This window comes from Mus pahari, chromosome 14 (assembly GCF_900095145.1).
Source record: "Mus pahari chromosome 14, PAHARI_EIJ_v1.1, whole genome shotgun sequence".
Classification (NCBI taxonomy): Eukaryota; Metazoa; Chordata; class Mammalia; order Rodentia; family Muridae; genus Mus; species Mus pahari.
Window position 1 is genome coordinate 43,646,185 of NC_034603.1, and position 26,454 is coordinate 43,672,638.

The 26,454-nt window shown below is 51.2% G+C and overlaps 1 protein-coding gene across 2 annotated transcripts in view; it reads right to left on the bottom strand.

The window, feature by feature from the left end:
* Positions 1–26,454, bottom strand: part of Rph3al (rabphilin 3A like (without C2 domains)) — a 138,282-nt gene that overhangs the window by 64,948 nt on the left and 46,880 nt on the right. Inside the window, exons 2-5 of one of the 2 annotated variants that reach the window (XM_029546600.1) lie at positions 24,758–24,846; positions 16,370–16,479; positions 14,417–14,560; positions 11,802–11,931 (exon numbers count right to left, since the gene is read on the bottom strand). In XM_029546600.1, coding sequence (XP_029402460.1) covers positions 11,802–11,931; positions 14,417–14,560; positions 16,370–16,446 — 351 coding nt within the window. In that variant the 5' untranslated portion in view covers positions 16,447–16,479; positions 24,758–24,846. The remainder of the gene's footprint in view (positions 1–11,801; positions 11,932–14,416; positions 14,561–16,369; positions 16,480–24,757; positions 24,847–26,454) is intronic. The other variant, XM_021212654.2, reaches the window with a different exon arrangement.

Sequence of the window (26,454 nt, forward strand, 5' to 3'; positions counted from 1 at the left end):
TTAATCCCAGCACTTGGGAGGCAGAGGCAGGCAGATTTCTGAGTTCGAGGCCAGCCTGGTCTACAGAGTGAGTTCCAGGATAGCCAGGGCTATACAGAGAAACCCTGTCTCAACAAAACAAAACAAAAAAGGAGAAACAAATTTCAACGGAAAGGGGTTAGAGACTCTCCCCTTCCACCATCTGATAAAGCCATAATTCTTTATTTTTAGGGGGGATTATGGATGGACCCTAGGGCCTCTTATAGTCTAGGAAAGCAATCTACCATTAAGTCCCTAGCCCTTGGCCTTTTGAGGCTGGAGTTTCCAGCTATACCATTGGGAATGCACCTGACCTTGTCTGGTTCTGAGGCTGGGGGTACTGGGAGCCTAGAGGAAGAGAGCCAGTTCTCCCCTTCCCCCATCCCGCCCTCGTTCTCCATCAGCAGAGCTGTCCCAGTGGCCCCCCACCCCCACTGGGGCGCAGAGAACTGACTACACACACCCTGAGCTGTGGTCAGTGAGCAACTGACAGCCATGGGGGAAAGGTCTCCAGCAATAAAGAGTCAATGTGAGAGCAGGGAAGAGTCACAGGCCTGCTGAAGTGTGGCAGCTGGCAGGGCAGCCAAAGAGGGGCCGCACGCGGCGCCGAGCCACACCATGGACTGGAAATGTCATTATCTGCTATTTACCGCGGCAGAGGACAAGTGAGTCCACAGGATTACCTCTGCTAAGAGCGAGCCACTAAACAGATTGCCCAGCGGCACTTCCTGCTGCCGGAGCCTGGCACAGCTCCACCCACGAGATCAGGAGGAAGAAGCTGTGACCGACAGCAGCAGCCAGGGGCCTTAGGGGGAGGTGAGTGGTGGGCACACATGGTTGAAGCGGGGAGGTGTGACCCAGCCTGGGCAAGTCCGCAGAGCCTGGGCAGGTTTGCGTCCCACCCTTGGGAGATAGGAGCTCTTATATTCACTCAATTAGGCGATTAGCCTCAGGAAGATTCAAACCAGACCCCTACAAACTCACGGTATCTGTCCAGACATCTCCAGATCATGACAGACTGTGACAACTGCCTCAGGGAGCCAATGCTGGCGGCTGCTCCCTATTCTGTAATCTGCCATGGGCATTGGCGTTGCTTCTGGCATCAGGGCACCCCATCTAAAAGGTGGTACCTGTGTCTCCTCCTTTGGGGGGAGGTCTCCTGAGTATTTTCAGTTTTCTTCCTTTATCATAAGGTATGGAGATAACATCTGAACTAGGCTGAGCTACCACGAGTGAGCTGTATCTCCAAGCTTGTATTTCTCTGTCTAGAAAATGGTCTGAACACACTGCCTTTTGACTATCACCTAACAGTGGTGGGCTGTGAGGACTCAGGACAGAGGGGCTCTCAGAGCACATCCAACCCATGTGGGCTTCCTCCTGACCCAATGACACGATTCCTGAGCTCAAGGGGGCTAGGAAGCAAATGAGTACCTTTAAAGCTACTGGCGGTGGTGGAGCACGCCTTTAATCCCAGCCCTCAGGAGGCAGAGGCAGGCAGATCTCTCTGAGTTCAAGGCCAGCCTGGTGTATATGAGAGTTCAAGAATGGCTAGAGAAACCATAACTTGGAAAAGCAAAAACAGCATCCACAAAAAGCCCCAGAAAAATGCTCAGGCAGGCGCAGAGGTTACGGGGAGGCTGCTTCAGCTTCTTGCTGCATCTGCCTCACACTGACCCCCAATCTGTGTGTGTGTGTGGAGGAGGGAGGAGGAGTGGTGATGTGGATGGCCTTAGACAACAGGATTCCCACGCACCTCACGTAAAGACCAAGGAGCCTTCTGGAAATAAACTCAAACTGTCCCACCTAGATTTCAGACATGGGTAGGCATGGTTTTGGGGTCAGTGTACAGAGACAAGCTGCAGGGAATCCCAGGAGGAAGGCAGACTAGGGAGCAGGAGGGGAGATGTCTGCTGTCTAAGGGGGCGGACCATTCACCTCACTCCAGCCGTGGTCCCCGCAGGCTGTGAGTAACCTGGGAAGAAGGGCTGCAGGGAAGGGTGGGAAACCCCTTATATTATCACACATAGTTCCTAAAAACAGAATTGGATTGTTTTGCATGCGTGTGGGTGTGGGGTGTTGATTCTGATGTGATATGAAGTGAAAACATAAACAAGAGAAACTACAGAATAAGAAATATATTTAGGTTCATCAAGAAAATACACAGACATCGCCAGGCACTGGGTTAGAGGTGGGTGGAGGCCTGGGATCCCATTGCTTGGGGGACGAGGGTGGAAAGACTAGAAAATCAAGGCTATCACAGCTACATAGCAAGTTTCAGGCCGGCCAGGGTTACTTTGCAAGACCCTGTCTCAAGGACAACCTTCTTCCGACATGTACCCTCAGTATACAAATAACATATACATCAGTAGACAACATATACCCTCAGTATACAAATAACATATACATCAGTAGACAACATATACCCTCAGTACACAAACAACATATACATCTGCAGACACTTGGATGTGAGAGGAGAGTTTAGAAGGAAAAACACCCAAACTCTTAGGGTTAGGGCTGGGTAAATGTTTTACCTACATTTGTATAAACTATAATTCTCCAGCAGTCATTATGCACAAGATACCGTCTCTAAGAGCGTATCACATGCCTAACTCATTTCTATCCTCACAACCACACTCTAAGGCAGGAACTTTGATTATCCCCAATTTTCAGGTCAGAACAATCGAGGCAGTAGAACATAGGCAACTGAATCCAGTACTGGAGACCACTAGGCACTAGAATCTATATTATCTTTTTAAGATTCCAAGAGATGGCCCGGAGGGTAGCTATGGTCTAGCACGCTTGAGGTCCTGTGCCCACATCCTGCATAATACAGAAATCCGGGGAAAGACGAGTCTCCAGGTTAAGAGGGACAACCTTGCTGGTCTTTAAGACCAACCTCAGACCTCTTGCTTACTCCCCCCAATGGCTTAACCAGGAGGGAAGAAAGTCCCCTTCATGTTCACATCTGTGGTGCTGGGGATGAAGCCAGAGCCACTGCTGGCCAAGCTCTCCTACTAAGCCACATCTCTAGCCCCCTTCTTACCCTCTGGAGCCATCAGGTGCTTTGGGCTAAGAAAGGGAGAGCCAGAAAGCAAGGTGTGTCCCTGCTCAGTTCCGTCACCATGATGCCAGGCTGGAAAGGACAATGTGCAAGTTGTGGACATGACCGAGCTCTGATAAACCATTATGGATATTCAACTTGAAATCCTTACAATTTTTTTACTTCTCTTTGTATTTGTTTTCAATCCTTGCAAAAATCCACTCTAGCTCATGGGTTGTCCAAAGCAGGGGAGACCCCTGACCTAGCGCCTGGTGGAGGGCGGACCAGGTCTGCCAGCGTGCTCACGGCAGACTCCTGAGTAGCCTGCATATAGCCAGGGAGGTGGTAGGTAGGCATCTCAGGTTTTGTATTTGGAGTTGAAGGTGGAGTGTACCCACTGCGGCTGGCTGGAGCTGAGGCTGGAAGCTCGTCCTGGGGTAAGATCCTGCCCTTAGGTGGCTGAGCCTGGGGCAGTCTAAGCTCTGCTGCTGAAGATGGCTCTGGAGTGCCGAGGAGCTAGGCAGGGAAGAAGACTCAGCTTATATTCTCTCTTCACGTTCCTCTTATCCCTCTGTTCCCCGTGCCCCACTGGACAGCGTCGTGGGATCACGAGGTGGTTCCTTAGTCTTGTGTTACCCTCAGCCTGGATGGCCTGGCCACACACAACAGGCACTCAGCATCTGGTCCTGGCTCAGCATCTGGTCCTGGCTCAGCATCTGGTCCTGGCTCAGCATCTGGTCCTGGCTCACTGACTGCATAGAGAAGCCCATACTGAACAGCGGGATGGTAGGCCACGCAAATGTCACCCGACAGGTCACGCCCTCACCTACTCCTTTTGCCCTGGTCTTTTCATGGTTCTCATGTTCTGAGACACAGCCTGCTGGCTAAGGTCATCAAGACTCCACCTGGGGAAGAGGCCACTTTGTCCCCTGCTTAGTGCTCCTTTCCTCACCTGAAAAGTATGGCTGGCCGGTTCCCATGGCAGCTTTGGTGACCAAGAGGACAAGGGGCCTGGCATGGAGGCAGCTGTCAATTACTGGAAACCTTTTAAAAAGTCGGGGTCTTATATAGCCCAGACTGGCCTTGAACTTGCCATATAGTTGAAGATGACCTTGGGATGTGCACCATCACCCCAAAGTTTATGTGATGCTTTGATCAAACCCAAAGCTTCCGACCACTCAACAACTCTGCCAATCGAGCCATAGCCCCAATCCCCGATAATTCAAACTTGTTTCATAAATTTCTCTTCCTTGTTTCTGAATATCCTGGTTTCCTGCCTAATCTAGGCCCTGGCTACTCTTTCCCTTTGGGACACAATCTGGCCTTTGTAGCCCAGGCTAGCCAGGAACTCTGAATCATCTTTTTATCAGCTTCCAAAGTGGCTGGATGACAGGTGTGTGCCACCACCCCTGGTCCCTGCTACATGGACAGTTCAGGTGTCAGTGTGTTCCTGCCAACCCACCATGGTGCCCCCAGGTCTCCACGAGACATCTGTGTGGACGTTGCCTCTCTCACAGATCTCAGACTGCTCAGCTCTCTTGAGTGACTCTAATGATGCTTCAGCCTGGCCTCGAAGCCCCTCTTGTCTTCCTTCTTCCTCCCCTCCTCTTCTCAGTCTCCCGTATACCCAAGTGCTTGCCATCCCTGTGACTCTGCAGAGCCATGTCTGTTCTAGCCATGTCCTGATGGGCACATTTTCATTCCTCCAACATTGCTCCCCATGAACAGAGGCTGCCCAGTGTCTCCCCATTGTTATCTGTTCTGGGGCCTCTTTCAGCTCTCCTACAGAACTCCTTCTCCCAGCCGAGACCTATGTACGTGTAAGCCTGGCATCCCTTGGGAGTCAGATGGGCACAGTGTCTAGAGCTGCAGAACTGACACGCAGGCCAGGGATGGAGAGTCAATCCATTGAGCTAAGGGCATCACTGGCCAAGTGGGCCATAGCCCACCTTCTTCTATCCAGATAACCCCAAGTGAACAGGATGGACTGGCAACTGTGCAGAGTGACAGTTTCTTTATTTGGGGGAAGGCCGGCCGGCTGTGGGCACTAGGCAGCAGGGCACGTGTGCCTTAATGGAGATGTTCTGCTTGCCAACCCCAGGCGAGGTGGATGTTCCAAGATGCAGCTTGGTGTCTGGTCCAATCCTCTGATCCTGACAACAGGAGCCAAGTCAATTCCTGCCAAACAGCCTTGGTGACAGGCGAGCTGCCGGAGCGGGCCCCTCAGGGCAGAGGAATTAAGTGACTCTTTCCGGGAATTTAGGAAACATCAGTAGCCAAACGAAAAAAATCCATCTTTGTAATAAGGCACAAACACACGTCTTCCACATCAAATTAGGCCGAGGAGAAGAAAGGACGCAGCGAGGCCAATTCGGAGGCAGCTTGGATGAATGCGCTATCACTCAAGGTGGCTGGCTGCTGTCTCCATGCTTTCTCTCCCCTCTCCCCCAGGACCCGAGGTGCTTAAAATCAGGCTTGGAAAGGGAGGTCAGGAGGGGAGCCATTGAGGACTTTCAACATATCCTAATTCCCTGGAGGGAGACACCTCCTGACTCTTGCACATTGATGGCAGCAATGTAAAATTATTCAGCCCCTTGCAGAATGGTATGGCGGCTCCTCACAAAGTCATGCTATAACTACTGTGGGAGGCAGCTATGACACTGCTGGACATTTATTCCCAGGGAATTGGAAGCGGGACTTCAGAGAGATCTGCACAACCGCACATACAGTCACACGGTTTACAATAGCTAAACTGTGGGAGCCCTCAGGGTATCCATCACAGATGAGTGCATTAGCAGAAGTATGGTCAAATAGTCACCTTGAAATGTTAGTCCCTTCATAAAGGAGAGGAAGTCCGCCGACAAGCGCATGCCGTGGTACGGATGACACTTGAAGACGTCACGCTAATGAATCTGATGAAATGCAGACTCTGGCTCGGGGTACAAGGGGGCCTGAGGATCTGCTCTTCCAGCCCGCGTTGAAGGATGTCGGTGCCTCTGGTCCTCCGCCTGTACTTTGTGTAGCCAGCACGTGAGTTCTTTGACTCCTCTGGCGTCTCCATCTGCAGGAGGTGGTCTCTGAGGACTAGCTGGGGAGGACTCCCAGATCCTCACAGGAGCACAGGAGCTCTCTGGTTCAGAATCAGCAGGCTTTCTAGGAAGTGCTCCAGCCAGCAGATCCGAAGCTGGGGACAAGTATGAGATAGTGATGGGGAGGGACTCTCTTTCCTCAGATTGCCCAGGCGTGGCAGGCAGGAGGGTGACAAGCAAGTGCCATCTGCTCCCCCGTTGCTCAGCAGCCACAAATCCCTCACCCCGAACAGAATGGAGTCTGCCTAAGGTCCAGGGGGAAACAACACAGCCTCCTTCTAACCTGGGGTTACTGCCAATCTCTGCAGCGAGAGACAGATCCTTAGAGCAAAATGGTCTAGAGCCCATGGCAGGAGAGACCAGCTGTGGACCAGACCCTGCCCTACAGCGTTCTCCCATGTTGGGCTGGGGCCATGCTGCCCCCACAGAACTTTTGCTAAGGGCCGGAGAAAACTGCAGGCTAACCTCAGCCCCTCTGCTGCTAGGACTCAGCACACAAGGTCTAAGTTATGTCAGGCTGCCTCTCCTGGGCCTGCACTGTGTGATCCATTTGGTTGAGACCAGGAAACGCTCCAACTGCTTCCTTAGTCTGGTGACAGTGCTGTCCTGAGGCTCAGATGGTCATCCCACAGCCGGGCACAGCCTCCCATGGTTGCGAAGCTGACTTGGACTGGAGGCAATTAGGAGTACCAGGCCTCTTTAATTAACCAGCCAGCTCCTCTCCCTTTTCACTACTGCCAGGGAAATGAGGCCAGGCAGCCGGTGTGTGTGTGTGTGCATGTGTGTGTGTGTGTGTGTGTGTGTGGTGTGTACATGCAGGCCCAATTACAGGGGGCCACAGCTCCAGGACCGCAGTGCCTTCCACCTGCACGTTCATTAGCTTGTGCCTGATGGACACTGTCAGGGATCCTGCTGGAGAGGCATCGGTGTCCCCAGGAGCATCTGAGGATTTGTCCGCCACCCTTACGGGTCTGGCTTGGACACTTCCAATGCCAAGGGTCTTCCCGGCATCCTCTCTCTTCAGCCTGAGCAAACACACACCTTCTGGTCTTGGGAGACTCGCTCTTCCACACAGCTCTCCGGGTTGCTAAGTCCTAGGAACCTAGGGCCCTATAGCCTCTCTTCTCGATTCCTCTCACCCCTGAGGGACACACAGACTGTGCCTGGATGTCACATGTATGAATCACTGGCACCTGCACACTCATGGGGCCCTGCCAACTCGACACCAATATTGAGAACTGCTAAGGTATCCAAGCCCTTAACTTAGTTACATAACTCTCGGGAGACAAAAGACTAATGATGGCGGCAGCTTCAATATGAAGCTCAAGAAAGCACCAGTGCTTCCAGGCATGGTGGTACCCATCTGCAATCCCGGCATTCCAAAGGCAGAGGCAGAAGCGCTGAACTGGAGGCTACAATGGGCAGGATATGAGACTCCATTTTAAAGAGATAGAGACACACACAGAACCAGAGCGAGCGAGCGAGTGAGAGAGAGAGAGAGAGAGAGAGAGAGAGAGAGAGGAGAGCAAGAGCGAGAGAGTGAGAGAGCGAGAGCGAGAGCGAGAGCGAGAGCGAGAGCGAGAGCGAGAGAGAGAGAGAGAGAGAGAGAGAGAGAGAACAAGAGAAAAGTAAACAAGAAGACTAAGCCAGAAACCATAACATGAATTCTAATAAGGCACATATGGGGTATAATACACTAAATTGGGTCCCTCAGAAGTTCAGTGTTGAACTTCAAGTCCCATTGTGACTATCTTGGGAGAAAGGGTACTCTGAAAGTCAAGAGTTCAGGTTAAATGGGATCCTAAGTGTGAGGTCATATCTGATATGATTAATGTCTGTAGAGGAAGAGACAGCAGGGCTCTTGCCTGGTGCCGTATGAGGAAAAAGCCATCCATTCGGCAGGCCAGGGAGACATTGACTTGCCTTGGACTTCCCAGTCACAAACCACAGGGAAAAGGTCTGTTGTTAGGGCACCCAGCCCCAGCTGGCTGATCTGTGCCTCACGCTGTGTCTCCTGTGATCGCAAAGGTCCGGTCCATGCTCTGTGGCAAACATCTGAGCAGGGAGCCCCTGGGGTGGCCCGGTCACCATGACAGTGACAGGGTCCCCCTGCCTTTGCTAGGAGCTAGTGATGGAGCAGGCTATGAAGAGCTTCCTTGCACCAGCTGATCCATCCCTCACATCCAGCTGGTGGTAATGGCTGCCTTTTGACCTTGTCTTACAGATAAAGGAATGAAGGCCAAGAGAGGCGGAGTGAGTTTTACCAGAATCCTCCACAGAAGCAAGCTGGGAACGTGACCCAAGCTGGTCCTACAGCTCTGGGTTCTTCTGTTCCTGCTTCAAGGAAGAGAGAAGCACCTTCAATCTGTGTCACAGTCAGTCAGGAGTCCCAGGAACTTCCCAGGGCTGGTGTGGGAACAGTATGCTAGCCATTCTGAGACACAGGGGGGCCAGGTGGCCTCTCACTTTGATTTTCTACTGGCCACGGCTCTTCATCAGGGACTCTCACTTACCACCTCTAACTCTTCCCCATCTGATCAGAGTACACAAAAGACACTGATGCTCTATTAGCATAGGGCTTCCATCCTCACGATGCCTTGTTCCCCAGGCCTTCATTCCTCCAACGGCAGCCATCACCACCAAGCTTGCCTCCCACTTGCACGCTGTTTCCCTCAACAGCCTACTTGACCTACAACAGCAAGAGCCACCCCTTGAAAACACACAGCAGGGGCTGGAGAGGTGGTTCAGTGGGTAAGAGCACTGGCTGCTCTTCCACAGGGCAGGGTTCAAGTCCCAGCAACTATGTGGGGGCTCACAACTGCAACTCCATCTTCAGAGGATATGCTGCCCTCTTCTGGCCGATGGAGGCACTGCACTCACAGAGTGCACAGACATACGCAGAAAAGGCAAAACACCCAATACATGAACACAAAACAGACTGTATCCTGTCCTTTCTCAGTACCCCATGCCACACCCAGACTCCATGGCATCCTCCTAAACACATAATGGTATTCCAGTTCCTGACCTGGAGTTATGAGGCTCCGTGGAACCTGGCCCAAGCTCACTCCTCGCTCCCTCTGTTCCAGATACTTCCGTTAGCTCTTAGAGCCCAGCTGGTTCTACCTCACAGTCTTCATGCCTGCAGGTGCCTCTGCCCAGAGCACATTTCTACCCAGATCCTCCCCAAGGCTGACTGTTGCTTGTATACAGGCTCAGTTCAGAGAGGCCTGCCTCCCTTCGCAGATAGACACGTCACTGTCTCCATGCTGGACCAAGTGGAAAGTCTTCCTGGCATTATTTGATGTTTGCTCACTTAAAATGTGTTTGCTGTTCCATCCCTGCTATCTCTGGAAAACAGCATCAACGAGAGCAAGGGTTTTTGTCTATCCCCTGGAACCAGACTGCACACAGTGGGCCTTCTATTTAAAGAATGGCAAGTAGGGTGTGGTGGCGTATGCCTTTAATTCCAGAACTCAGAAGGCAGAGGCAGGTGGATCTTTGTGTGCTAGAAGCCACCCTGGTCTATAGAGTGAGTTCCAGGACAGCCAAAGCTATTCAGAGACACCTTATCTAGAAAAACCCGGGGTCGGGGGGAGTGGTTCAATAGTGGTTACCTATGACTTGGTAACAGTCTTGCTAAGGACACATGACAAAGACCCTTCCAACCCCCCAATGCCCTCATGTAAATAGTACTCTCTCCCCTTCCACCTTTGTCCTGACAAGTTTCTGCCAGGCCAGCATTCAGTCTCCTTCCCACAGGCCTAGAGAGAACACATCATAGAGATGTCCTCCAACCAGCCACCAGCTACCAGTCCAGCCCCAGGGCCCTGGGCAGTGTAGAACATCTCCCCCACAACCCTCACCCAGCTGAGGCCCTCCCCTGGGTCAGTCCGTTGCCTAGGCAATGGCTCTCTGAGGAGCATCTGGTATTAACTCTTTGATAACCAGGGTCAGCAGCTCGCTCTACGACAGGGGGACGGTCCCGTGGGAGGAGCGAAGAGACCACCTTTCGTGGTCCCACAAACCTGAACTCTTTAGAGTAGTGGTGAGCTGGAGTGGCAGGAGGAGCAAGCAGGCTGCTGGGGCCACAGGGGCAGAAAGTAGAAGGCACGAAACACCAGCCACCTGCCCCATTCCTGGGCAAAGCATCCCCAGGTTCCTACACCCACCACCTAGGTAGGCTCCAGTTCTGGGCTGAAAGAGGAGCCAGCAGGCCCTACAGGTCCCCGTCGCCCTCTGCTGTGCTTGGATGGTCAGTTCATAGCCTTTAGAGTAGAATTACCTCATGTGATAGCAAGGAGAAAAGGCTGTGCCTCAGATCCTGGCTTTCCTGTTTATTTGCCTTGAATTTCCTCAGATGATGTCCTTGCCAAGGCTGAAAAGGCCTCAGGTTTCAAGCCTACACGTACTGCTCCGGCAGGTCCACCTCTATGGCCCTCTCAGTGCGGATCACCCACCCCATCCGAGGCTCTGCTATTTCTTCCCGGAACTGGTAACCATCTTAGTTGATTATGGCTTGTCATCTCTTGTTATCTCAAGAGAGAAGATGCTTTTCTTTCTGTCTTGTTCACTTTTAAGAACTCCAAGCTTGGGGCTAGAAAGATGGCTTAGCAGTTAAGAGCATGGTCTGTGCACCAGAAGTCCCAGGTTCAATTCCCAGCACCTACATGGCAGTTCACAACTGTCTGTAAGTTCCAGGAGATCCAACACCTTCAGACATATTTATATATATATATATATATATATATATATATATATATATATATATATATATAAAACACCAATGCACATTAAAGTTAAGAAAGAAAGAACTTCAAGCTTAAAAACGGCAGGCCTGGAAGCTGTTTGAGGATCAGCAAACCTAGGGTGAAACCAAAAAAGATGTAGGGGGTGACAGTGTCTCTGACCACGGGAGGCAGCAAAGGGAGATTCATGCTGGTCGCTGCACAGCACATAGTCATGGCTGGAAGTGGAAAAATCTAGAAGAGTTTCTTCTAGGAAGAAAACACCACAGGCTCCATATGATGAGCAAGACTGAGATCCTAAGTAAACACAAACCTTGCCAGGCACATCATTCCCTGGGAAATAGTAAACTAAAGAAAGTCAACGAGTAAGGCCTGGAAATGCTTTAACACACGGCAGTTTAGGGTAAGAAAAGACAAAAGCGCATTTGGTCTTGCGAAGGCCACTCTCCCTGGTGTCAAGAGAGCAGACAGCACAGGCCTAGCACACTACTTAGCCCTCAGGAACCAGTCCTTGCCTAACAGTTACCGAGCATCCATGTGCTGGATAAGGCTGTGTGAGCTCTGCACTCAATGTGTCTGAGTACATGTGATAGTTGCTCCCATTTTTCAGACCGCGAAAGTGAGGCATAAGATACGAGACCAGTTTTCTGAGGTCGGTATAAGAACTGGATTCACACCCAGGTTCTCGATGTCCTTGCCAGGGCTAGCTCGAGAAGCCACGCCATCCCATCTTCAGGGCCTTCTTGACAAAGAGCAGACGCTAGCACCACATACATAAATGTACACACACACACACACACACACACACACGTGTGCACACACTGTCCTGGAAACTGCTGTGCAAAGCCACAGGGCTGCAGTGCTGACCCATTCCGGGGAGCTGAATGGCGAGGCCAGCGCAGGGCTTACCTTCCTGCAGTCTTTGCAGAACACGGAGGAGCTGCCCAGGAATCCCAGAACCTCCCCGCAGAGCAGACACTGGGAGAGACCGTTGCCCATCACGTTACTCTGCATCGTCTCCAGTCGCTCCACTAGCCGCCTGCAGCACACGGGACAGGGTGTCAGAGGGAAGGTGCTTCCTGTCCTCCGCGTAAGGATAGTCTAAGCATACATGCTCACCTCACCTCCCCCCTTCCCCTGGCTGACTCCCAGGCACTCGTTAACTTGCTGTTAAGTGAGCAGCTCGGGTGTACTGGACATTGGGAATAGTGTAACAAATAGGCCGGATACACACATGGTCCCAGCTCTCTTGGAATTTAGGTTCAACAAAGGGGAAGATTCATGAACAGGAGAACAAGCCAAGAGTGAGGGGACAAGAACAGCCAGATAAGGCGAGGTCGGTGGAGGCCTGGGAAGACACTTGGAAGACACGCGACAGGGTGCTGAGCAATGTCCCATAAGCCAGAGAAGGGTAGGTGGCTAAGGCAGATCCCAGAGATTTGCAGGTCACAGGCTGGAGGCTCATTTCAATCTGGAGTCACTGAAGAGTTTGAAGGCGAGCTGATCTACGTGACGTTTTTCTAAGCTCCTGTGGAAATCTGGAATAATGAGGAGAGGGGAAAAGAGGAAGCCCAGAGGACGTGGGACCCTCTCTCCAAAGCAGGCTGGTGTCCTTGAACTGTGTCCCAGAGAACAGTACTGAAAATCTGGTAGGCTTTGGGTCAGAGCATCTGGGCAGGCGAGAAGCTGGTGGCAGGAAAGCATCTGGGCAGGTGAGAAGCTGGCGGCAGGAGAGCATCTGGGCGGGTGAGAAACTGGTGGCAGGAGAGCATCTGGGCAGGTGAGAAGCTGGTAACAGGAAAGCATCTGGGAGAGTGAGAAGCTGGCAGCAGGAGAGCATCTGGGCAGGTGAGAAGCTGGCAGCAGGAGAGCATCTGGGCTGGTGAGAAGCTGGCAGCAGGAGAGAAGAATCAACTCTTCTTTGAGACCCAGGAGCTCAGCTGAGCCTGAACAGGTCCCGGCCTGGGATCGATAGCTCTTCCCACTGGAGATGCCCTCTCCATCCTCCATCTCCTGCTATAGAACCAACTGTTTGGTTTGTCAGTCACTCTGCTTCTGGTACCCAGTGGATGTTCAGTAAGAACTCTTGAATGGATGCAGAGTAGCGTGTGGCCACATCGGCCCCTCCCATGGGGAAAGGAGCCACGCTCCCTATTTTAGAGAGGACTGGGGCTGGGGTAACAGGAAGTGGTTTGCTGAGGGATGAAGCTCCCAAGAAGTAGAGCCAGGGTCCCCACTTCTAAACTTGCTTGGTATGGGGTCCCCCCAGGCCCTCCCTGTCCTGAAGCAACAGGCTGTTGCTAAGGGAGACAAGTGATAGCTCATCAGGAGGGCTGCTTGCTCCTGCATGCTCTGCGGTGAACACTTAGGTTTTCCATACATTGACACTGCTGTCCATCTGTAGGGCCCCAGGGGCAAACCCAGTTCTAGCCTGGCATGGTTCAGTTGCTCTCAGGAACCCCTACTGTCAATCCATATCATGTTTCCACGCATCATGTAGAGGACATGTTTCCTACATGTGAACAATTACTGCTTCTGGGTCCTTCTATTCCCTGCTGCTTGGGACTCAGGGTGTCATCAGATCACAGATGGGACTTCCTGAGGCGGCACTGGGACAGCAGCCTGCTGGCTGAGGGGTGTCCAAAAGCGCTTCCACCGCACAGAGGAGCCTGTATAAGGCTCCTGCAACCCATTCCCTGCTCACCATCCTGGGGGTGGGGCACGGAGCAGGGGTGTGTGTTGGGGGGTGGGGGAAGGGGAGTTGTCGATCACCAGCATTCTAGGTTAGCTCAGAACCTGGCCAGGCCCTTGGGGAGGTGGTCTGTAAGAAGCCAGGCTAGATGGGGAAAAAAGAAAAAAAGAAAAACCCAGCCGTTCTGCCATGAGCCCTATTTGTACTGACAAGATAATGACCTGTCTGTATGATTGAGGCTCATACAAGAGGCCGTTGACGCAGCAGTCATCTTTCTAGTGGGGCCATCGCCTCCTAAAGCTGCCTTTCTGCTGTGTCTGACTTTTAAAAAATGATCATGGAACTAATGGGGAAAGATGAGCAGAAAAATAATGAGATCAGAACGAGCGGAGTTCCGACCCAAAGCAGCCGAACCCAGTGCGATCGAGCTCCCCTATCTGAGCTTGTCCAAATCAGCCTACAAGGAAAAAGGCACACACCATCATGGAGGATGGCTGGGCCCTGGATGCGAGAGTCCAGGAGAGAAGCTGAAAGAGCACCACCGGAGGGCGCCTCCTGCTGGAGCCTCGGGTGGGGCCATTCACGGACCAGTCTCCTCTTGAGTCCATTCCTTGCCCGAGCTGCAGGAGGGTACTCAGAGCCCAAATCCAAAATGGTCCGGGGCTCATTCCCGCGCACCTGTCTGGGGTCTTCAATCAATGCAATCCCCAGCTCACAGCTGCGAACGTCTTCCTGCCCCCCCCACCATGAGAAGCTGGAGCCTCCTGACTCCTGCAGACCGGCCCCCAGCAGACTTCCTGCTCAGTGCCCCGGCGCGGCTGACTATGCTTACCCGATCCTCTGCTGCTCCAGGATATCTAGCCTCTCTGCTCTCTGGATGACCTGAAGGATGATCTCCAGCTCTCCGGGGCTCAGGCACTGGCTCTTCCTCTGCTTCTCTGTCTGGTACGTGTGCACAGACCAGCCCGTCTGCAGCCTTGGGAGAGAATGGTATGGCTAGAGGCGAGACTGCCCACGACAGCAGCATTGTACCCACAAAGCCCTCGTGAGAGTGCTGCAGGCACAGCCTGGACACTGTGGTCCGGAGTCCATGATGAACTATATGGTTTTTGAGTGTACCCATCACTGAGTGTCATTGCTAGAGGGCAATATGGGACCCACTGTTTTCCTGTCTAGAAGGAAAGTCTTGGAGAGCCAGGCCCTACTCTGACTGGTCCTCTCTTGGCCTTTTACACTGTGTACCCTTCACACTCTGCACTTAAACCATACCAGCCTTTTGTTAGGCCTCTCTGTATACCATGGTCCATCTACCCCAGGGCCTTTGCACGTGCTGTTTCGTATGCTTGGAACTTTCCCCATATTTCCATGTAACGTTTACCTCGATGGGTCAAGAGAAGAATCATACATAAAAGGAAGTCTTGGTCCTGGACCCAGTTAATACCCCACTCCTACCCACTGCCAGTCATCATCATCAAAAGAATTCGCATCTTTAAGTACCCATACGACTTTCACCTCTCCCCATCTCAGCTTTACTATGAAAGACCAATCGAGTTTAGGAATGTCCAGAGGCACTGGGTGCCTGGAAGGAAGAATGTGGGTTGGAAAACTCTCCGTGTTTCCTAGGGGGTGTCTACTGGACTTGATGTCTAGCTCTGCAGCGGGCATCTGTCTCTCAGACACACACCTGGGAGGAGACACACACACACTAGCTCTTCTGAGAGGCTAGGACAGCTTCAGCAGCTGGTGAATGAGACACAAAGTTGGGAACAAAGGGGACACTGGAGGGTCAAGGGACAGCTGGGCTCTTGGAAGAGGTCCAAAAGCTGAGGTCTCCCAGCAATGTGCACCCTGCCAGGGAGGGCACCTCATTGGCCTGGCATCAGAGATGGTGAGTGGGACCAACTTCATCCCTAGTCACTCTCCCTGCAGGGGTGGGGTGAGGGGGGGCAAGGATGCTCACACACCACAGGCGACGCCATTCTTCCTGAGCATTTCAGATGGATCTCTCTATCCACCTTTGATGTCTCAGCTCTGACTCCCACGGGCTCATAACATCTGATTGCGAATTTCTTAAGCTTGGTCCCAGTTGGGAAATGCTGGCTCCTGATGCCGACACAGTCTGATAGCTGCAGGGATGTCCCTGTCCTATCAGAGCCAGGGACAGCACCCACCAGAGAGCTGGAACAGACTAGAGGGCATGAGGGGCATGAGAGACTCAGCCACAGGTACACTGTGTGTGTATGTGTGTCAGGGGAGGCCAGGCCCAACCAAAACTGAAGGGTCACTAGTCTGAGGGGTAATAGAAAAATGAAGACCTCCAAAAAGACACAAGGGAACCACAGAAGGACATAGACCCCACTGAGGGCATAGGAAAGATACTGTGGCTGGCTGTGGTCTCTGCTGAAGGGAGCTGTTCATTCAAGGAACAGGCCTATGCGCTGTACTGCCCCTTTATGCCAGGCTCAGGGACAAGAGTAGGGCCAACGGGGAAGCCTTGTTCCCTGTGGGTTGTTGTGAAAGAGCACAGGTGTGGGAGTCAGCTGGACTTGGGATATAGGTCCCAACCCAGCCACTGAACAGGGACACGGGCCAGGAGTACAGGCCTCACTTTCCTTATCTGAGAAATGGGGACACGTTAGTTCATCGTGAGTAATACATAAACGTGGGCCGAGAGTGGTGTGCATTTGACAGCTGCCTCTCTCCAAACTCCTCCCTGGGGAGCAAAGCTTGCAAAAGACTGGGAAGAGGGAGGGAAGGGCCACTCCAGCAGGCCACAGGTACTTACTTGGCTCTCAGAGCAAGCTGCCGATCATTGGGGCAAACCCACTGATCATTTCCACTGCTGAAGATGGTGTCAGCCATGATGGAGAGCACAGCTGAGGGCAGGAGTCACATCTGAGGGAAGAGGACAAGGGAAGCGCATGTTAGTGACTGGGGTGTTGACTAGAATCTTGATCCCTGCTGACCACTGGTGCTACACTCTTTTTGTTGTTGTTGTTGTTCTGAGACAGGGTTTCTCTGTGTAGCCCTGGCTGTCCTGGAACTCACTTTGTAGACCAGGCTGGCCTTGAACTCAGAAATCTGCCTGCCTCTGCCTCCCAAGTGCTGGGATTAAAGGCATGTGCCACCACTGCCCACCGATGCTACACTCTTAACTCCTCCAGCAAAAGTCTCACTCGGAGCTCCTTTCCCAAAGGCTCGGGATCTTGGGACAGGTGGCTAGGTGCATCACATCGCTAAGTGACCAGTGTAGACATGACACCAGAGGGTGAGAATCAGAAGGGAGAGAAGGCACCATTCTCAGCAGCTTTCAACTCAGCTGGCAAGCCCTGCAGAGCGTCAGCCTCTGCCCTTCCCCACACAGCCCCACTGCCCTGAGAACACCCCGGAGACAGACACAGGCAAGGTCATGAGTCCCCTCCATTCCCCCGACCTCCATTGGACCAGAGTGGCAGCTTACAGGCCTGTGCTCTGCTCCATAAGAGATCTCCAGAGGGCAAGGCATGGGGGGTGGCAGCCAGCACCTGCACTAGTCACTTTTAAAAGTCATTGTCCACAAGGGCTATCTTGCAAACCCTGCAGGAAGGGGCCTTCTTTAGAACTTGATGGTCCAATGTAAGAAGTGCGGCTTAGCTGGCTTTCTGTGTGTTACTGAGCCGAGGGCCAACTCAAGCTGCCTATTACAAAGGCGCTGCTTGTGCCTTCTAAATGGTGTGTGTGTGTGTGTGTGTGTGTGTGTGCATGTTTGTGACATGTGTACAGTGTACATGTGCTGGGAAGTGTGCATAAGGATAACATTTGATTTCATCCAATCCAGTCCAGTGGATTGAAAATTCAGAACCCCTTTATATTCTACAAAAGAATATTGATGGAGAAAGCTGGTGGTATGGTTCAGTAGTTAAAAGCATTGGCTGCTCTTCCAGAGGACCCAGGTTTGATTCCCAGCACCTACAAGGTGGTTTACAGGCACCTGAAATTCTCATCCCAGGGGGTCTGGTGCCCTCTTCTGGTCTCCATAGGGACTGCATACATGCACATAGATTCACACAAGCAAAACACACATATACATGAAAATAATCTTTAAAAAATCATCGAGGCTGGAAATTTGTTTGCTCTTCTCTCAAAATGTTAACCACATCCTTGCCATATGGCCCAGAAACTCAGTTGTCCTAGGTATCAACCACAAGAGGACTAAAACACATGTCCTCATAGACATGTGCACAAACATTAAGTCACTGTTATTCCCAACAGCCCCTAAAGCAGAGACAACTGTCCATGCAAAGGAAGACCTCAGACCTTCTCTAACATGACAGAACCTTGAAAATGTTACACTAAGAGAAAAAGCCAAACTTGTACAAAAGATCACGTATTATATGATGCTGCGTATAGAAATGTCCAGAATGGGCAAATCTATAGAGGTAGACTAAACGATCATTGATTGGTGCAGGATGACAGTGACAGCTAATGGCTTTAGGGTTTATGAACTGATAGAAATATTCTGGAATTAGATAGGGGTGATGCTAACAACATGCAGGTTCCAGCTCATTAGATGTTATGAAAAAAATCTTCTGGGGTTGGTAGATGGTTTGGCAGGTGAAGTGCTTCCTCTGCAAGCCTACGATCTGAGTTCATTTCCAAGACCTACATAAAGGTGGATGAAGAGAATCAACTCTAGAGTTTCCTTCCGACTGTATATGTGCCATACATAGGACCACCATCTTACGCATACGGTGGGAAAGGCAATTGTGAACATTCCAAAATACATGAGCTATAGCTATTGATATTTTGCTGAGAAATCTAAAAACTTCCATCACAGATACTAGGCCTATTAGGTATTCATGTAATTTATATTTTTTTATGAGAAAAACACGTGTTTTCAAAACAAAGACAATGTGAGGCCCGGGATTGTTTTTATAGTTTTGCAATTAACTTTGCTTTGGGAGTTAACTGAAGACAGCTGGGCGTTCTTGTCTGACTTTTCTTTCGACCTTTGGAGATGCTGTTCCAGTGAATACATGGAAAGGGTCCAGGCGCTCACGGATGTGGAGGATGGATGGAAGGCGGAGGAGTATTCTAATAGCTTGCCCAGATAATGGTGTGTGTTTTTCTGCACCAAAACTCAACAGATGGCACTATCTTAAAAACTAGTTCCAGCACAGCTTCTGAAGTCACATCTGAGTACTTTCTAGTTTCCATGTTTGTGAAAGAGGCCAAGAGTCTTAGACTGTGGAAAATAGTTTTGATTTTGGAGGTCTCTGAGGGTCTCAGGGATCCCCGAGTCATGCTTAAGAAACTCTTCCAGACCAGTGTGGCCCATGTCCATGATGACCACCAGGGGGCAGCATGTGGGCCAGAGCTAACTGGCCATGCTGTCCAAGCCCAGACCCCACTGTTATCTCACAGGTCCATCCAGGGAGCAGAGCTTCCCAGCCGGACTTGGCATTCCACCATGGTCCACACTCTGGTAAAGAACCCCCAATCCTGTTGGCAAGCCAGGAACCTCTGTACCTTCTCCCAATGGCGCTTATATAGTCGTGAAAACCAGGCAGGTGCAAAACCAACTGGCTCAAGGATGAAGACATGGCTCGTTGCATAAAGGTGCTGATGGCCAAGCCCGGCGGCCAGAGTTTGGTTCCCAGGATCACGTGATGGGAGGCGAGAACCAACCCCTTCCGGTTGTCCTCTGACCTCGACACGTGTGCCCCAACATGTGCTGCTCCCCCAAATAAGCCAATCAAATACAAAATTAAGAGAGCCATGTCCGTTAAAAACGTAAACCTGTGCCCAGCCTCTGGTGCACTGTGGGCTTGTTTCTGTTTCAGTTTCTGTTAGCTTGTGAACAGTGTGGTCACACTACTACCAGAGTGTGAAATGCGTTACTCTGCTCCAAGTAAATATTTGAAACATGCAACTCATACACTCCTTTTCCTTTCTAACGTTCTGGGAGTGTCAAGAAATGGAAGGGCTGTATGGTCGAGGTAGACAGGTTCTACACGGGCTGCCCAGTTCTGCCCCTGACCTGCAGGGGGCGCTGTGCCCAGATCAATGTGTCCAGGGTGGCAAGCCCTGCGCCTGACAACCCAACAATCCTCTATGGCTGGGTACAGAAGGGTGGTAGCCTCTTCGCTCTGCTGTCCACTCTACGAAAGCAGAGGAGGAATTGGGGTGAGCCTGGAAGACAAGGAACAAGCCGAAGCATGTCGGGGCTCTACCTGGGAAGATCGTATCTTCCGTAGAAACTTCCAAACTGAAGGCTGTGAGAGGCTGAGCTGGGAGGAGAAGCAGGGGAAAGCTGGAAGGGCCTCAGCATTGAAGCCTTACCTCCATGATGGCAGAGAATGAAAGGGAGCCAGGAGAAGGTGGAGATGCTCCTCAGAGCTTCAAGCCAGCCCACCCCCAAAGCATCTCTAAGAACAAACGCATTGTCTCCCTCCATGTATGTCACTTCCTAGAGCCACAGTTTTAGGCCACAAGCCAGGGAACCCTTAGACTGACGTCCTCTGTCCTCTGGCCCACTGCATGTCTACACAGTCTGGGCTATTCTGTTCTGTCCTTCCTCGTAGACTCATGACTCTTTCCATTAGAAGATGAGAAGATGGGTTAAGAGGTTATGAAAGGACCACACCGCTGCCTGTGCTGGTGTGCCAGCGCTCAGGTGGCACGGCTGCCCCGCCTCCTGTCACTTTCCACCTAAGCAGGCAGGTGGTCTTCATGACAGTGAGGAAGGTTAGGGCCAAAGGCCCACAGAAGGAAAAAAACCAAACCAAACAAAAACCAAAACAACAAACAAAAACTAAAAACAACCAAAGAACAAACCCCTACCTAAAACCCAAAACCAATGGGTGTTTGTGCCAGTTTACTAAATGTCCCGTACAAACCAGTAACTTCCCAGGGTTCTGTTTCGCCACCTGTACCCGAGGGACAGAGGCCCTGTACCTGATTCCCGCTGCTGAGATGCATGGAGGGACTTGCGACAGGGCTGCTGGCAGGGTTTCTCCAGTCTCCAGGATGAAGAGATGGGACCCATGGCAGGACAGACATCTACAGTCAAATAAAATGCTAGGGGGGAGGTCAGGAGAGATGGAGGACTGTCATTTCCGGGGCTTGGAATCATGGCACCGACTGGGCAGGGACATTTGGATGGTACATCCACAGCTGAGTACCCACAGAGGTGCTCGGAATGAAGGTCAGAGCTAAGAACACAGGCACTGCTGTTCCCACCACAGGCTGTGGCTGGCACCTCCGAAAGCACAGCTGTCCATCCTCCACACAGAGCAGCCTCGGGACAGATGGGGGACATCAAGGAGACCCATTTTAGGAACCTGCCGCAGAGCCAGCTTGGGTTTGCCAAACCTCTTTGGGCTTAGCTGGCAGCCATCTCCCTGACTCGGCAGCTGGTTAGAGCCTCACCATGCCACTCATCCTTCATCTAAGTGTCCCTCAGCGAAATTGTATATACACCACCCAACATACTTGCCCTGGTCCCCATTGAGGGAGAGCTACAGCTCACACATCTTAAGAGTTACAGACTAGTCTGAGCTACGTTAGAAAGACCCTATCTCAAAAACACACACAGACATATACATACCACACCATACCACACACACACACACACACACACACACACCACAAACATACAAACACACACACGTATGCAAGCATGGAATTGGGGCCTCCCAACTTCCATCAACAGTACTGTGCATGTTAAATGTGTGCCTTGCCTATTTGTTATTAATTTATGAGGGAACAAATGTTCATAGATGAGGAAGCACAAAGGTGAGCCCACCTATTCAGGAGGGGAACAGCAGTGAGCACACAGAAAGATGACTGTATGGGGCTCTGGTCACTTCCTCTATTAACCAGAGAGGTGACACACAGGATCTCTAAGGTCATCTTAGCTGTGACAGGCAAGAGGCTAGAGGCATGTTTCAGCGAGTGTCACAGGCATAGTAGTAGTCAGTGTATGTTAGATGAACCCAAGCCAAGAGTGCTGGGGTGGGGCATACCACTCAACCCTGGAGATTAGCTCAGGGGTCCTTGCTGGACCTTGCAGTGGTATTTCTGTCCTGTCTCCCTCTACGTTGTGGCTCCTAGGGGCCTGTGTTCTCTCCTCTCTATCTATACCTTGTTGCCCAGAGTAGGGATTATCTGGTAAGCTGAGCTGTGTTTCATGGACAGCTCTTCCCAAATAAAAGGCGTTTAACCAGAAAATCAGATGTGCCAAGAGCAGACAAGACAGGCTCTAGGCAGGCTCTGTGACTGGTTGGTTCATAGGCAGTTTGTTCCTCAAGATCCCCCCATAGTCATCTGTGTGGCAGTGAATGGCTCTGTCTGACAGCTCTGCTGATTTCCCTGGAGGGGCTGGAGTACCCAGGGACCCTTTGTGGGGAAGCAGCTGCCTCCTGGTGTCTCTCATCCCCTGCTGGGTGAGACAAGCTAAGCAGAGGCTGCATCTAGTAAACACACTGAGGGGCCCTTCAGTGCCGGCTGTGGGGTGCCAAGGGCAGGCAGGGGCAGAAGTGGCTTATGCCAACTTCTTGAGATGACTCCTAGGGGACAGAAGGTTCACAAACCCCTGGCAATGATGAGCAAATGCTTTGTTGCTGAGATACCAGGTTCTCTCCAAAGTGAAAAAGCTGGCCCTCTCAGGTGCTCACGGCCCAGGTCCCCATGGGACTTGTCCCCATTGAGAACTTCATGGCCTGGACTGCATGGGAAAAGCGAGAGCCAGAGAGTTGGTTCCGTGGGTAAAGGTGTTTGCCTCTAGTTTTGACAACTTGAGTTTGACACCCAGGATTTACACAGTGCAGAGAACCAATTCCCAAAAGTTGTCCTCTGACCATCGCATGTGAATGCCACAACAGGCTCACGCCCCTCATAACACACAAAAGTTAAGGCACCACCAACTCCATCACTACCCCTCCCCCCAGGAGGATGCTTGCATCTGAGTGGAGGCAGGAGCCTGAGTTTCCCTAGGGATTTACACACAGGGGTTAACTGGGTTCCTACTGCCCTCCAGGCTTATTGGGGCTACTACTATCCTGTGCTTCCCCAAATTCCTTGGCGCTGTAACTCTATGATTCTAGATATATAGTATTCTAGACATAGTTCATCACCGGGATTTCTGAGTTTTCTTACATTCTCAACACAAAAAAAAAAAAAAAACGGCTATCCTTCCGAGATCCCTCTCGGTACCCATTTCTGATAACTTCCTTAGGAGAAATTCTCAAAAGAGATGTAGAGTGTGCATTTTGGGGAAACACATTTTGAGTCAGCTCTGCTACAGGAGCGTTCTCAGCCACTCAAAGCTGTGAGCCGTGGGCCTCTTGCCTGCTCTCTCCAAAGTGAGTCTAGAATTGTTCATCAGGGAAAAAAATAATCTGTTGGAGGCAGCTGGGTCCTGTCAGCCAAGTGTCAACTTTGTGGTTTTTTGAAACGACCAGCTCTAGGTCTTCAATTAGTTGGGTTCAACAGTATATAATTCCAACCACCTATCACACTCCCCACCCCCACCCCCAAAGTCCCCTCTACAGAATCTTGGCATCTACTTTAAAGGTTTCTGTCTGTTTGACTCAGAGTTGGTAGGACCAGTGCTGGCTTGAGCATCTTCGTGGTCGAATGGGCCTTGGCAGGTACTGTAACAGCTAGCCAGCAGGGTGGTTTAAAAAAGGAGTTCGGGCTAGGGGTGTGGCTCAATGGTAAAACACAGGAATGAGACCTTTGTTTAACTCCCAGCACCATAAAAAACGAGCAGGCAAACCAAGAGGGGGAGGGCTGACCCTGTCTAAAAAAAAAAAGCCCTTCCCACCACTGGTACTGGGGTTCTGATGACTCCCCCAATCTTCTAACTCACCAGAGCTAGGTCAGGGTGGAAACCACCCATCAACAGCTGTCTCTGACACATGTCATTCCTGGAGGGCAAGACAACCTGCTCTTCCAGAAGCAAGACACACTCGAAGGGCACAGGCCAAGCAGAGGCAGCAGCTTTATGCCCACTCTCAACCTGGAGTGCTCAGCTCCTTGGTTTCTTCCCAGGGGGATTTTAGCTGACACAATCAAGCCTATGTATTCCAGAAAGTTCAGAGAACTCTAGCAAGGGACAGACCCTGAGTCCAAGACCAGCTGGTCCGCTTGCCCAGGTTCTGTGCCTCGATGGCATCACAAGTGAAGAGACAACATCCCCACGTCGGGCCTCATCATCTCCATGTGAGAAGAAAGGAAAACTATCCAGGGAAAACCAGAAAGAGGCAGGCACGGGGGGAGAGGAAAGCAAGCCCTATTTGGTAGGGAACACTCAGACACGTCCAGCGCAGACCTGGGCTCCTGACAGCCACATAAAGAGAGAAGTTTGGGTCACTGAATTGTGATGCTTTAAATGAAACACATGACCCGACCAAAGGTGGCAGAATTATCCAGATGACAGGTCCAGAGAAGGCTGTGCCTGGCTGTGTTGAGCCACGGAATCTAGGAATGGTCACTTTGCAGATTGACGTGGCAACGCGTCATAACCCACGCAAGTAGCATTTGGCAAATACATCCGTTTACCTTGATCTTAACCATCAACCAAACCCCTTACCAGGTCAGGTTTGATTTTCCACTTGTGGAAAAATCGAAAGTATGGGTGCAGGAAGTAAGTGTGAGACAAAGGCCCATCCCGTTACATGACAAAGGACTGACCTTAAGAAGTAGGTAGGAGGGCTAGAGACCAAGCAGGTAGCTTTTGAAAGACGGAAAGAGACTTCATCCTGAGTCCCAAATCAGAGCCCAGAGAGCTGTGTGGAGAACTGAGTTGTTGTAGACCCCATAGGAAGAATGCTGTGATCCATTAGTCATGTCTGCCCTGGGGTGGGAGGGAGAGTGGTAGCACATTTGCTGTTATCAAGTCTCTCACCCCCAAGATAGATTGCTGTACATAGGCAGAGGAAGATGGGAGGCGGACAGTGGGGGGTGGGGGGCAGGGATAGAGGGAAAGCTAGGACAAACAAAAGAATACTTACCAGGCACTAGGGCTTGCTGAGGCCTTGGGCACTGTGTGAACGCCCTTCACCCTACACCCAGGCATTAATATTCCAGAAATCCTTAGCAACTGGCCCTGACATCTGCTCTGTTACTATGATACCGGGAAATGGGAATAGGTTTGAGATAAGGCGAGTCCAAACACCAGCATCCCCACCTGTCACGCTACACTGGGAGGAAGGAAACGTCTACAGGTAGCCTCCAAGGCTCCATCCCGAATCCAACAGCACTGCTCACTCAAGCACCCTGGAATAACAGGAAAGATTCAGTTTGAGGCAAAAGCCACAGGGAGGCCGGTGTCTGACCTGGCCAATGTCCCTAAACTGTGCCCTGTCATTATGTTTCCGGCCAGATCTGCCTGATCGCTCTGGTAGACTCTCTTCTTCCTCCTAGCTTCAGATGCACCACCCCCTTCCTCTTGCTCAGACTGTAGCAATGCTTGATCAGACTTTAGGCCTCTTGGGGCTCGCATCCAGACCCTTCATGTTGCACCAGAAAGATCTTCCTTAGTAACATAGGTCAGAGCATGATCAAAACTTCCGTGGCTCCACACTACCATAAGGTAAAAAGCCTGAGCTGCAAGAAAAGTCTCCATGATCTAGGCCAGAATTCACCTGCAGTTTTATCTTTTAAAAAACTCAGGATTTAAGCCAGGCAGTGGTGGTCCATGCCTTTAAATCCTATGCTTGGGAGGCAGAGGCAGATAGATCTCTGAGGGTTTGAGTCCAGCCTGGTCTACAGAGCAAATTCCAGGACTACACAGAGCCAGGGCTATACAGAGAAACCCTGCCTCCAAAACCAAAACCAAAACCCCAAATCACAGTTTAGACACTGGAATCCAGACACATTCCAGCTGCTCCGACTTGCCCTGTCTCCCAACCCTCCTCACCCCCATTCCTTCACCTGGGACTTTTTTTGTTGTTGTTGTTTCAAGACAAGGCTGGCTTAGAACTCACTCTGGAAGACTAGGTTGACTTCAAACTCAAGAGATCTACCTGCCTCTGCCTCCCAAGTGCCGGGATTAAGAGTATATGCCACCACACCCTGACTTAAAAAATATATATATTCACTTATTTATAGCGTATGTGTGCACACACAGCATGCTTGTGGAGGGCAGAGGGCTACTCGTGGTCAACTGTCTGCTTCCACCTCAGATCATCAGGCCTGGCAACAAGCACCTTTACCTTCTAAGCCTTCCTACCAGCCCTCTTTTCCCCTCACTGTGTGTAGTGTGCACATGGAGAATGCATGTATGTGGGTATGCGTGCATGACATAAATGGGACCGTATATGCACGTGGAGGCCCAAGATTGGTGTTAGGAGACATCCTCCATTGCTCTTGGATCTCTCAAACCTAGAGCTCATCAAATATGCCTGGTTCTCTAGACAACTTGCTCTGGGGATCACCTGTCTCCATCTCCAGAGGCTAGAAGTACGGGGGTGGGGTGTGGCATTTATATGGGTTCTGGGGATCTGAATTCAAGTTACACACATATATAGCAGGTGCTTAGCCACTGAGCCATCTCCCAGGCTCATGTTTTAAAGTTTCTAAAGTTTTTATTTCTTTCTCTGCGTGTTTGTCTGTCAGTCTGTATGTCTCTCTGTGTGTAGAGTGGGTGGGGATTGAAAGCTGCCTGAGCTGTACAGAATTCAACTTTACCCTCCCCTGGGACACTGTCTTCCTATTGTGTCCCTACAGATACCCAGCCCTGCCTCCTATGGGAATTCTGTAGCTTCTCTCTCCAACATTTGTACTGACTCCATCTTGCCATCTGTCTCTTCCAGGTTCTTCTTTGCCTCTGCTGTCCCTACGAAGACAGCTCTGGAGATGTCCTCAGTGTCCCTGGACTAGCAT